Source organism: Salvelinus fontinalis, chromosome 2, assembly GCF_029448725.1.
Source record: "Salvelinus fontinalis isolate EN_2023a chromosome 2, ASM2944872v1, whole genome shotgun sequence".
In the NCBI taxonomy this organism is placed as follows: Eukaryota; Metazoa; Chordata; class Actinopteri; order Salmoniformes; family Salmonidae; genus Salvelinus; species Salvelinus fontinalis.
Window position 1 is genome coordinate 49,690,489 of NC_074666.1, and position 13,008 is coordinate 49,703,496.

General features: G+C 47.0%; 1 protein-coding gene across 1 annotated transcript in view; it reads left to right on the top strand.

The window, feature by feature from the left end:
- The first annotated feature begins 206 nt into the window (after positions 1 to 206).
- The window catches only part of LOC129820248 (kin of IRRE-like protein 3), a 333,546-nt gene continuing 320,744 nt past the window's right edge, over positions 207 to 13,008 (top strand). The window contains exon 1 of the mRNA XM_055877288.1: positions 207 to 719. Coding sequence (XP_055733263.1) covers positions 671 to 719 — 49 coding nt within the window. The 5' untranslated portion in view covers positions 207 to 670. The remainder of the gene's footprint in view (positions 720 to 13,008) is intronic.

Sequence of the window (13,008 nt, forward strand, 5' to 3'; positions counted from 1 at the left end):
TGTTCCTACCTAACCTGCTCTTCCACAGAGTTTGTCTCTAGGAAAAGCAGCAACGGGGCTGAGACAGACAGACAGACAGACAGACAGACAGACAGACAGACAGACAGACAGACAGACAGACAGACAGACAGACAGACGGAGACTGTCTGGCAGGAAGGGAGGCTGGGAGGCATGCAAGCCGGCAGAGAGAGGGAGGAGCAACATCTCCACTGACTGTGTGTCCCTTCTATACTGGCGAGCAAAAACACAAGTGAGAAAGAGCGAAAGAGGAAGGGGAGAGCATGGGAGACGCAGTTGTAGAGCAACACACTGATGCACTGAGAGTGTGAATGGCAGAAAGAGAAAGAGAGAAAGAAAGAGCGAGACAGAGGGAGAGTGAAACTGTGAGTAAAGCTAGAATGAAGCTGAGCCACCGGCAGCAGGGAAGACTGAAGATTTGATTTTCTGGGAAATAGGAGAAGATATATAAAAAGAGAGCAGGAGAGAAGACGCACACACTCTCACTGAGAGAGCAGCAGCTGAAGAAGAGCGCTACAGTGCCAGCCTCTCACACGCAGACAGACGCACAACTCTCTTTATACCTCTGCTACTAACTTCGTCTCGGCGTCAGCAACATCTCACAGACGGTGGGCACACAGGAGCAGACTTCTTCCCCCGTTACTTCTCTTTAATGATGATGATCCCTTGGCTGGTTCTCTTCTCTTGGATGGCTGGACTTGGTAAGTAAACAGTGCTATCTGTCTCTCTCTCTCTCTTTATCTGTCTCTGTCTCTTTCCCTTCTGTGGCTCTGACTGATCCGTATGGAAGTGAGCTGCGTTTTCTCTCTTCTCTCTGTCTATCTCTCACTCTCTCCATTCTGTGACTCTGATCCGTATGGATGGGGGAAGCTCTGTAATTGATATTACGTCTGTGACTTGGGGGGACCGCTTTACTGTAAGTTTGGCCGCAGTTTGATGTGCCTTTGCTATAGCTTCTCCACAGTAGCTCTGAGTGATACTTGAATTGTCTACTGTGGGACTGGGGTGTAATCTCAGAGAGCTATAAGTTGCTTTGGTTATTGAGATTTACATCAGTGTTTTTTTTAATCGAAATGAATAATTTTCTGTGTCCTTTGAAACTGTGAAATGTCCCTGACTTTCTATAGGTCTGCATCTCACGTCTAGCAAGAAAGGATGTTGTCTTTGCTTGTTCTGAATGAGCAGGTGTGCTTGAATTGAAATCCTGCTTACGGTGTTGAAATTGTGTCTGTCTCTCATTGCATTGATCTGAACATGCTGGGAGCATTCATCAGTGTGTCAGAGAAACAAGATTAAGCATTTATTTCTCCTTGCACTCTGAGATACCAGAATGTCTGTCCTTAGAAAAGTCACATTGGTTATCTCAAAAACTCTCGAAGTTTCAAGGATAGTTTTGTAACAGTAAGACATTTATTTTTAACATGGTCATTTAGTTGTTTCTCAAAGATGAATTATTAACTCCACACTCGTATATGCAATGCTGTCACACAGGTTGCGTGCAAAAAATGATGTGTGTGTATGTGTTTTGTGACTGTGTGTGTGTGTGTGTGTGTGTATGTTTGTGCGTGTATGCAAGTGTGTGTGTGTGTGTGTGTGTTTGTATGTGTTTCTACTTACACATATTTTTCACAGTAATTCCAAAGCTATGGCCTATGATTGCAAATGGGTGTTAGAAACAGAAGATTTTACCATAACTCTCCGTTTCAATACACTCACCCTCCCCTGAAGTGACTTCCTCTCCCCTTTGTCTGATATACTCTCAGAGATTTGTCCAATTCCTCTGTTGCACTGTTGAACTCCTTTTTCACTTGCTCAGCCATATATCTCTGCTAGTCTAAATGGTAATTCCCCCAAATGTTATTGCTGATCCTAATGTTAAGGTTGGGTGTACGGAACCAGTCGTGTATGACTGTACAAATACTCCGCCATTCGCTCTGGACATACAACGTGCGCGGCACACCACTAATTTGAATTTGACACCAGTAATAAAGCTTTTAATACGCTCTCAGCAGCACTCTTCAGAGGCTGTACATCAAACCTCAAGAGGGTGTCAGCTGTATTGCTTCGTTTTATGAGTATATGAGTGTGTGCGCCAGCATCGGAAGTTAATATAGGATTTTTACCCCATCTACTCCCCTCGGTAAATTGTAAGTGGGAGAGGTTGGGGGCATTTTCTATGGTTCCCAAATGACTGCTTCATTCTCTAAGCAATAAGCTTACCTATAGTTAATATCTCTTCTCCTCTACAAGCATTTTCTTCTCCAAACTGCAAGCTGTCAGAGCTTGGACAACTTCAGGCCCCTATAATTAACCAACATACTGTATATACTGCTAATTCATCTGGCAGTCACTGCTGGATCCTGCTTTACCATTCTAAGGCTTCTAATCAGTTCGCAGGTGAGCCCAAGCCAAGCCTCAGTGCTTGCCGCCGACCGCCATATATATTTTTTCTCAGTCGTCTGGGGGGGGATCAAGGGCTCCTCCTTGACGTCGCTTCTCTCTTGTGACACACTGAACAAGCGCTGTAGTTTGCATCCATTGTTGGCAGCAGAATCAGAGTGGTTATCGAAAACAGAGGATGAGGATGAGGGGGGTGGGGGGGACAAGGCTGCCATCAGTATCAGAGTACTACAGAATGTTTCAAAGGACCTCTTACACCGATTAAAAGCATACAATGAACACAACTGACTCTTGATTAAAGGTTAAAGTGTGTTGATTCAACAGCCATTCTACACTCCTTCACCTCTCCTTATTCATCTTCACATAAATCCTTCATTCCTGGAGCTCCTGGCAGTAACACTATGGTGGGAGCAGTGATGAGCACTGAGCAGCACCTCTCTACCCTACTCCATCCCCGCCTATGTTCTCCAAACTCAACTCTCCTGTGCTTCCGCCACTCAAGGATTATCACGCTAAGATCACAGTCCCCCTGTACTCCCAATGGGGCGGGGTGGTGATGCCTTTGAACATAACTCTAAAAGAGCAATGAAATGGCAACGCCATGTCTGGTGCATGCTGCATTCAGGAACTTTCTCACTGTCCTACAAACTAGCAGCAAAGGGACTGTTTTACATGGCACACTGTCAAGTGGATAGTAATCACGATGCCTTTGTCTCAGAATGAACCAGAGACACTTAAATGGTTTAGGTAAGGAAGCCACGTGGAAAGATGTTCACCTGTAGTGTTGCAACGTTGACCATCAGAGAGCTACGGCCAATCTAAAATCATCTTAAAAATAGACTGTTGGTTTAGCCCCTGGGGGTTCCAGGAGATTACCTCAGAGTCAAGCTCTGGCACAGGTGAGCATACTATGAGACAACACCCACTCACACTTCTAGCTACAGCCTTTGGCGTTGGATGTGTTTCCTAGGGGCATGAGCACAGTTCATAAACCCAGAGGCCCAACATTGCAAGACTTCCGGGAAAGCTTGCAAAGCAGACCAGACTGGGGTTTGAGAAGTCAATGAGAGAAGTGGGAAATTGTTCCAACAGTTGTTCATTTTTCTCGAAATATAAAGGCACAACCTAGATTCGATCCAATTTCTTAAGTAGCTGAACATGTTATTACTCCAACCTCGTGAAGGTGGCAAACTGACACGTTTTCATTTTCGTCAATAATAACTATATCGAAGGAGTGCCTTTGATTTGAAGGTCAGCACATGCACAGTTTGGCACAAGATGACTGTTAGATGACCCGATGACGTGTTTCTGCAAGCCAACATCACCATGACATTACCTGCAAGCGTGATTGGGGATTTCCATTGGAGAAGCAGTGTCTACATACTGTACAGTATTTTCATACTAAACCATCTTTGATCACAGTTTCACCGCATCTTTTACACAGGAAAGTCCTAATGACTTTCCCAATGGAGTGTGAGCACTTTTTTTATGCCTCATCCGTCTTAAAGAACAGCCCCCGATACATCGTGGTGAACTGGGCTTGATCTTTCTGGTTAAAGACTTGCTTGCCACTATACCCTCTGGCGGTGTCTGTGTTAACCTATGGACACTGCAGTGATTGCAGTGGCCTCGCTATTCAGATAATTGAGTTAATGTATGAAAGAAAATACACTGCTTTGAGATGTTGTGGCAACTGGCAAGATACTGCTCCACAGCCCTTTACTGGCTTCAGAATTGACAGCACGGCAGTTAATGATGTACGCGGCGCTTCAGAAATGTGCCGTGTGGAATATGTATATTTCAAAACATTGTCATGCTATTCAAAGCTGCCTGTCAGTATGCTCTGTAGTTATTTTTGTTGTTACTGATTTGCATATTCAGTTTGTGACTTGTTACACAGGCAATATGTGCTTGCAGAACCTTTGACATCAACCTCAATCTATGGCACCAATGCATAGAGAGATGCACAGCCAGATAGAGGCACTATTTTGTTTAGATTTTGCACTGTATAATGCTGAGTAAATCAGTTGACCTTTCAGCACCTTGGACAACACCTGTACATTAGACAGTACCCCTTCAACACCTTGGTGTTATAGCTGTCGCTTTCCTCATCCTCGGATGAGGTGAGGAGAGAAGGATCTTCGGACCAAAATGCGGAGTCAGGGAAATATGCCATCTTTATTTATAACGATGAACTGATGACACGAAAACAAACACTTTAACAAACTACAAAATAAGAAAACGACGTAGAACGGAACCTGAACATAAACTCACATGACAAACGTAAACTCACGAACAGGAACGTTACATCGAAAACATACGAACAGCCAAACAGTCCCGAATGTGAATAACATCGAACATAACGAAGACATCACAGGAGACAATCACCCACAAACACACAGTGATAATGCCCTACCTAAATATGACTCTTAATCAGAGGCAAACGCAAACCACCTGCCTCTAATCAAGAGCCATACCAGGCAAACCAAAACCAACATAGAAACAGATAACATAGACTGCCCACCCAAAACACATGCCCTGACCAAAAACACATAAAAACTAACAAAAATAGGTCAGGACTGTTGCAGTACCCCCCCCCCAAGGTGCGAACGCCGGGCGCACCAGCACAAAGTCCAGGGGAGGGTCCGGGTGGGCAGTTGACCACGGTGGTGGTTCCGGTTCAGGACGCTGTCCCCGCACCACCATAGTCACTCCCCTCTTCTTTCTACCCCTTCTACTGACCACCCTAACACTACCTTCCCCTAAATAAACAGCTAGCACCGGGACAAGGGGCAGCACCGGGACAAGGGGTAGCACCGGGACAAGGGGCAGCACCAGAACAAGGGGCAGCACCAGGATAAGGACCATCACTGGAATAAGGGGCAGCACCGGGACAAGGGGCAGCACCGGGACAAGGGGCAACACCGGGACAAGGGGCAGATCCCGGCTGAAGGACTCTGGCAGGTCCTGTTTGGACGGCTCTGGCAGGTCCATGCAGGCTGACGGCTCTCGACGCTCATGGCAGGCTGACGGCTCTCGACGCTCATGGCAGGCTGACGGCTCTCGACGCTCATGGCAGGCTGACGGCTCTCGACGCTCATGGCAGGCTGACGGCTCTCGACGCTCATGGCAGGCTGACGGCTCTCGACGCTCATGGCAGGCTGACGGCTCTCGACGCTCATGGCAGGCTGACGGCTCTCGACGCTCATGGCAGGCTGACGGCTCTCGACGCTCATGGCAGGCTGACGGCTCTCGACGCTCATGGCAGGCTGACGGCTCTCGACGCTCATGGCAGGCTGACGGCTCTCGACGCTCATGGCAGGCTGACGGCTCTCGCTGCTCATGGCGCTCTGACGGCTCTGGCTGCTCATGGCGCTCTGACGGCTCTGGCTGCTCATGGCGCTCTGACGGCTCTGGCTGCTCATGGCGCTCTGACGGCTCTGGCTGCTCATGGCGCTCTGGCGGCTCTGGCAGATCCTGTCTGGTTGGCGGCTCTGGCAGATCCTGTCTGGTTGGCGGCTCTGGCAGATCCTGTCTGGTTGGCGGCTCTGGCAGATCCTGTCTGGTTGGCGGCTCTGGCAGATCCTGTCTGGTTGGCGGCTCTGGCAGATCCTGTCTGGTTGGCGGCTCTGGCAGATCCTGTCTGGCTGACGGCTCTAGCGGCTCCTGTCTGGCTGATGGCTCTAGCGGCTCCTGTCTGGCTGACGGCTCTGTAGGCTCATGGCAGACGGGCGGCTTTGCAGGCTCATGGCAGACGGGCGGCTTTGCAGGCTCCTGGCAGACGGATGGCTCAGACGGCGCTGGGGAGACGGATGGCTCAGATGGCGCTGGGGAGACGGATGGCTCAGATGGCGCTGGGGAGACGGATGGCTCAGATGGCGCTGGGGAGACGGATGGCTCAGATGGCGCTGGGGAGACGGATGGCTCTGGCCGGATATGGCGCACTGTAGACCTGGTGCGTGGTGCCAGAACTGGAGGCACCGTGCTAATGACAAGCACCTTCCTACTAGTGCGGGGAGCAGAGACAGGGCACACTGAACTCTCAAAGCGTACTCTATACCTGGTGCGTGGTACCGGCACTGGTGGCACCTGGTTGAGGGCACGCACCTCAGGACTAGTACGGGGAGAAGTGACAGTGTGTACAGGACTTGGGAGACGCACAGGTGGCTTAGTGCGTGGGGCCGGAACTGGAGGCACTGAACTGGATACACGCACTATAGGGAGAGTGCGTGGAGGAGGAACAGGGCTCAGGATACGCACTGGTAGCCTAGTGCGTAGTGTAGACACTGTAGGTACTAGGCTGGGGCGGGGAGGTGGTGCCGGAAATACCGGACCGTGCAGGCGTACTGGCTCTCTTGAGCATTGAGCCTGCCCAACCTTACCTGGTTGAATGCTCCCGGTCGCCCGCCCAGTACGGGGAGGTGGAATAACCCGCACCGGGCTGTGTAGGCGAATCGGGGAAACCATGCGTAAGGCAGGTGCCATGTATGCCGGCCCGAGGAGACGCACTGGAGACCAGACGCGTTGAGCCGGCCTCATGACACCTGGCTCAATGCCCAATCTAGCCCTACCAGTGCGGGGAGGTGGAATAACCCGCACTGGGCTATGCACACGTACAGGAGACACCGTGCGCTCTACTGCGTAACACGGTGTCTGCCCGTACTCCCGCTCTCCACGGTTAGCCTGGGAAGTGGGCGCAGGTCTCCTACCTGCCCTTGGCCCACTACCCTTTAGCCCCCCCCCAAGAAATTTTTGGGAGTTACTCACGGGCTTTTCGGGCTTCCGTGCAAGACGTGTCCCCTCATAATTCCGGTTACGAGCTTGAATCTCCGGCTTCCATCCACGTCTCCTAGCTGCCTCCTCATACCAGCGCTCCTGGGCTGTGGCTGCCTCACTCTTCTCACGAGAGCAGCGATATTCCCCAGTTTGCGCCCAGGGTCCTCTACCAGACAGGATCTCCTCCCAAGTCCAAAAGTCCTTGTTGCTCCGTCGAGCATTCCCATACCGCTTGGTCTCTGTATTTTGGTGGGTGATTCTGTTATAGCTGTCGCTTTCCTCATCCTCGGATGAGGTGAGGAGAGAAGGATCTTCGGACCAAAATGCGGAGTCAGGGAAATATGCCATCTTTATTTATAACGATGAACTGATGACACGAAAACAAACACTTTAACAAACTACAAAATAAGAAAACGACGTAGAACGGAACCTGAACATAAACTCACATGACAAACGTAAACTCACGAACAGGAACGTTACATCGAAAACATACGAACAGCCAAACAGTCCCGAATGTGAATAACATCGAACATAACGAAGACATCACAGGAGACAATCACCCACAAACACACAGTGATAATGCCCTACCTAAATATGACTCTTAATCAGAGGCAAACGCAAACCACCTGCCTCTAATCAAGAGCCATACCAGGCAAACCAAAACCAACATAGAAACAGATAACATAGACTGCCCACCCAAAACACATGCCCTGACCAAAAACACATAAAAACTAACATAAATAGGTCAGGACTGTTACACTTGGACAGCACTCTCCCATTACTTTCAATCTGTGGCACCAACGCATAGAAAGAGACAGACAGATAACATGCTGACCTGACTAGATCAGTCACAAACATGCATAGAAACCAGAATTTGGTGCTTATTCAATTTCAAAAAGTGAATTTAAAACGACTGTCCCTTAATTTTTTCATTGAAAATGTAAATTCGCTCCCTGAATCGGTTGCACTGAAATTGAATTGACCCCATAGCACCCTGACACACACCTGTGCATCCCATCTCTCTCTGTTATATACTGTTCTTTATCACATGCATAAATGGGAACATCATAAATAAGGAAACAGCAAATTAAAATAAGGTCATGGAAGTGTAGTACAGCACTGTGCAGCGGGTTCCACACTGCTACAAGTGCATTTCCCTCTGTTTGCTGACGGATAAATCCACTTCAACCTGATGCCTAATGCACAGGAAACAATCAACAGAAAGCCCCACTCTTGAGCCGCCCGACACAGGATGAGTTCCAAATGCCACCCTATTCCCTTTATGGTGCACTTCTTTTGACAATGGCCCATATGGCTCTGGTCAAAAGTATTGCACTATATAGGGGATAGGGTGCCATTCGGGAAGCGTTCACAGAATCGTCTCACCTTAACTGACTCATCAACTCCAGGTCTCCAGAGAGAAGATAGAACCCGGAATTGCCACTAATCACTCCAACGATCAATAGGGAATCTATATCTAGCATCAGCTGTTCGATGGATATCCATTTGACAAAAATGGCGGTTATGGAAAGAAAGGTTAGGTTAACACTTTGGTGTTTATCTTCTCTCTGAATTATTCTCCTATCGTTACAGTTACACATTTACCACTGGTTGATCTCCACCTTGTATTGTAAATCAAGCAAAAGTGCTGTTGCATTCCCAGAGGGCTGTAGGAGCTGCCAACAACCTGCTCAGAGAGGTGCATAGAGGTGGCAGGATTGCTTTGGATGTGCACTGTATGTTCATGTGTGTATATTTGTGTACCTCAGCGTACATCTGCGCATTACACGTGACTGCACGCCGAGCAGGTACGCCGCGAGTTTGACGTCGTCTCGCACAATGATTTCATCACTCATTCCTCCTCTGCCAAAGTGTTGCCGAAGTAGTTTGCGGAAACATCAACATCATTTTTCCTATACTATTGCTGCTATGAATCATGCACCTGTCACCACAGATCTATATCTGCGCTGCACACTGTTGTTACATTGCATTTTCCGGGCAGCATTTGAAAAATGCTGGAGTAAACAAGCCAGCGTAGATATTGACAGAGCTGTTATGTCCTGCACAGGCCCTGCAGAATGGAAGATGTGTTTTGTGTTGCGGGACAGGAGGCACTTTGAAGAATTGAGCTGCTGATCTAATAAGGGAGGCAGTATCTGCCAGAATTTTCTGGCACTGCCCCTATTCCACCTGGACAGACTTGACTCTATCTTTCACTCTCTCTCTGTCTCTGTATTTCTCCTCTTCTCTCACACACACTCTCTCCTTTGCTGCCTTGTGCAGGCGGAGAGACCCTCTGATTGCACAACACACGCAATTGTATGAATGGGGGGAATCAGGTTCCACAACACCAAGTTCAACCATGCGCTTTTTTGCAATATTAAAGTAAATTAGCCTTTTAACCCGTACACATGGACTCTGGCAAGGCGAGGGATGGGGGCCTTGGAGCGAACTAGTGAAGCTCCTCACCTTCAGATAATGATGTGTGTTTCCCTGCTGTTACTATGCATTCCTCACAAAGGCATTGGGGCGGCACTCCCATGAATATAGCATCTATAGCATCGCTAGGTTAGCTAGCCTCCCTTTGGGCTCTATTGTTGGATCGCTAATGGCCGGCTAGCTAACTCGATAGCTAACTGGATAGTGAAGTGACCAGTCTCCCTATCCTGAAGAGTCTCAGCGGAGGAGCTTTTCTTATCATTAGCGCTTGGTGTTTGTCTGTGATCTAACGCCTGTGAGGCACCAGAAACCCATCTGAGCTGTGCTCAATTACTCCAGCCTCGTTATTTTGCATGGTAAACTGGGGGCTTGGGGGTGGCTGGGGTGGTGGTGGTGGGGTTTTGATGCCATGTTTTTGATGGGGCGCACAAGCAATCACCATGTGAGCTTATAATAATTGTTCACGGCATGTTTCTTTGAACTCCGCCACTTGAACCTCAGCTGAAGCTGGAAGACTGTGTTCAGCAAAAAGCCTTTCTAATAGAAGGCCTCTAATAATGACCCTTTCAGAGGAAAAGTTTGTTCCCAAAGTTTTTTCGACTGATTCTGGAAAGTCAAAGGCTTCAGAAACACTGTGGCAGATCTCCGCCGACTTTCAAGATTGATTGGTGCCAGCAGTTACTTTTGTAGATGGTACACACGAGTAATTTAATGGGATGGGTTAATATGAGTATACTGTAAAGCAAGGTATAGTTTGATACCCGGTTGACTCTGTTTTTGGTTGAGCTCTGTCAAAGTGAGCTTTAAATCCAATTCATTTCATAACCTTGAAAAGGTCAATTGGCTGAATGAACGCCATCCCAAATCCATTGGATGCAAAACAGAAGATTGAGTTATGTTTCATGGATAAAGGGATGCACTCATAATGGGCTGGGTGACTTATCATTGAGCAAGGGAGTTCATCTTGACATGCTTGCTTGGCGAATCCGCTACAGTCGTGGCTTTAATTCACAGATGACATCCATCACAAATCTCCCAGCCGCACTGGACTCATCCGTTTGCCACTGTTGCTTGGCTTCCGCCCAGGAGCTAAACACCCCACCATCAGCTCACCGACACTCGTAGTGAGTAGAATTTATAAACAGCAAAGCCTTTGAAGCAGAGTGTAGTTTAATGTAGCCTTACCTTATAGAAGGCCTAATGTCAGATCAGATATCTCCCAGAGGGAGCAAGGGAGTGTACACTCAATATGTCTCCCAGGCTGCCCAGGGAGAAAACATTGGAGCAGAGCGTGGCTGCTGGGCGGATGAGCAGGGGGCTTTTAAGGGAGGGGTAGGCTGTCTGTGTTTTTAAATGATGCTTGGTTGCGGATGGTTTAGAGGGACAGGTGAGACGGCTCAACCGAAAGTGAACAGAGATCTAAGAGTGAGACGATGGCAGCTAGGGCCAGACAGCTCTCCTCTTTATTTTCCCATTTCAGACGCAGAGCACTTTGTCAGTCTGAGGAGAAGGGGAGCAGTCAAGTGTTCATACTGGATAAGAGTGGGCAGCAGACTGATACCTTTTCACAGAGATTAAGATGATACACAGGCTTCCAGAGAAGCCTATAGCTCTGTTATGTTCTTTCATTGCCATGAGGCCCACTTCTAACCACTCTATCTATCCCCAAAAGCCACATTTAAAGGCCCAGTGCTGTCATTTCTGTTTTTACATTTACATTACATTTAAGTCATTTAGCAGATGCTCTTATCCAGAGCGACTTACAAATTGGTGCATTCACCTTATGATATCCAGTGGAACAACCATTTTACAATAGTGCATCTTTTTCTTGTGCTTTATATCATATTGTACAACAGCTAATTGAAACTAACACTATGAAAGTGTGAAAATATATGATTAGTGTTATTTCCTGATAGTTGCTGGTTGAAAATAAAACCTAATCAGCAGGTTTGCATGGGTGGGAGTTTCGGCTTTCCATGGTAACATCCCCATCCAGTAAATTGGTTAATAGATCAATACCAAAAAGAGTTCCAAACGTCTCTGCAAATAACAGGTAGTTTAGTTTCCCCCTCCCCACAGATCACTCCCAGGCAGTCTAAGCAAAATTCTTGATTGAGAAATATTTTTATTGCTAAAAAGCTATTACAGTAAGATAATTAATTGTTACCCAGAAATTATTGTTATAAAAACGGCTACATTGGGCTTTTAAAAATCTAATCGCAATAATAAAACATACAGCAGGGATCTGCAAGTCTGTGTTTTTTTTATCACAAAATATAACAATGAGTTTCCAAATTAGAATGGTGTTTTTGCTTGTGCTGCACGAAAACAATGAACAGCATCCCTAGTTGATATTTGTCAAAACTACACTACCGTTCAAAAGTTTGGGGTCACTTAGAAATGTCCTTGTTTTTGAAAGAGAAGCACATTTTTTATTAATTAAAATAACATCAAATTGATCAGAAATACAGTGTAGACATTGTTAATGTTGTAAATTACTGTTGAAGCTGGAAACGGCAGATTTTTTAAATGGAATATCTACATAGGCGTACAGAGGCCAATTATCAGCAACCATCACTCCTGTGTTCCAATAGCACGTTGTGTTAGCTAATCCAAGTTTGTCATTTGAAAAGGCTAATTGATCATTAGAAAACCTATTTGCAACTGTTAGCACAGCTAAAAACGGTTGTTCTGATTAAAGAAGCAACAAAACTTCTTTAGAATAGTTGAGTATCTGGAGCATCATCATTTGTGGGTTCGAATACAGGCTCAAAATGGCCAGAAACAAAGGACTTTCTTATGTAACTCATCAGTCTATTCTTGTTCTGAAAAATGAAGGCTATTTATTCCATGCGAGAAATTGCCAAGAAACTGAAGATCTCGTACAACGGTGTGTACTTCTCCCTTCACAGAACAGCGCAAACTGGCTCTAACCAGAATAGAAAGATGAGTGGGAGGCCCCAGTGCACAACTGAGCAAGAGGACAAGTACATTAGAGTGTCTAGTTTGAGAAACAGACGCCTTACAAGTCCTCAAATCACAGCTTTATTAAATAGTACATCGCAAAACACCAGTCTCAAAGTCAACAGTGAAGCGGCGACTCCGGGATGCTGGCCTTCTAGGCAGAGTTGCAAAGAAAAAAACATATCTCAGACTGGCCAATAGAAATAAAAGATTAAGATGGGCAAAGAACATAGACACTGGACAGAGGAACTCTGTCTAAAAGGCCAGCATCCCAGAGTCGCCTCTTCACTGTTGACATTGAGACTGGTGTTTTGCAGATACTATTTAATGAAGCCACCATCCTTGTGACATGGCGCTGTGCATTATCATGCTAAAACATGAGGTGATGGCGGTGGATGAATGGCACAACAA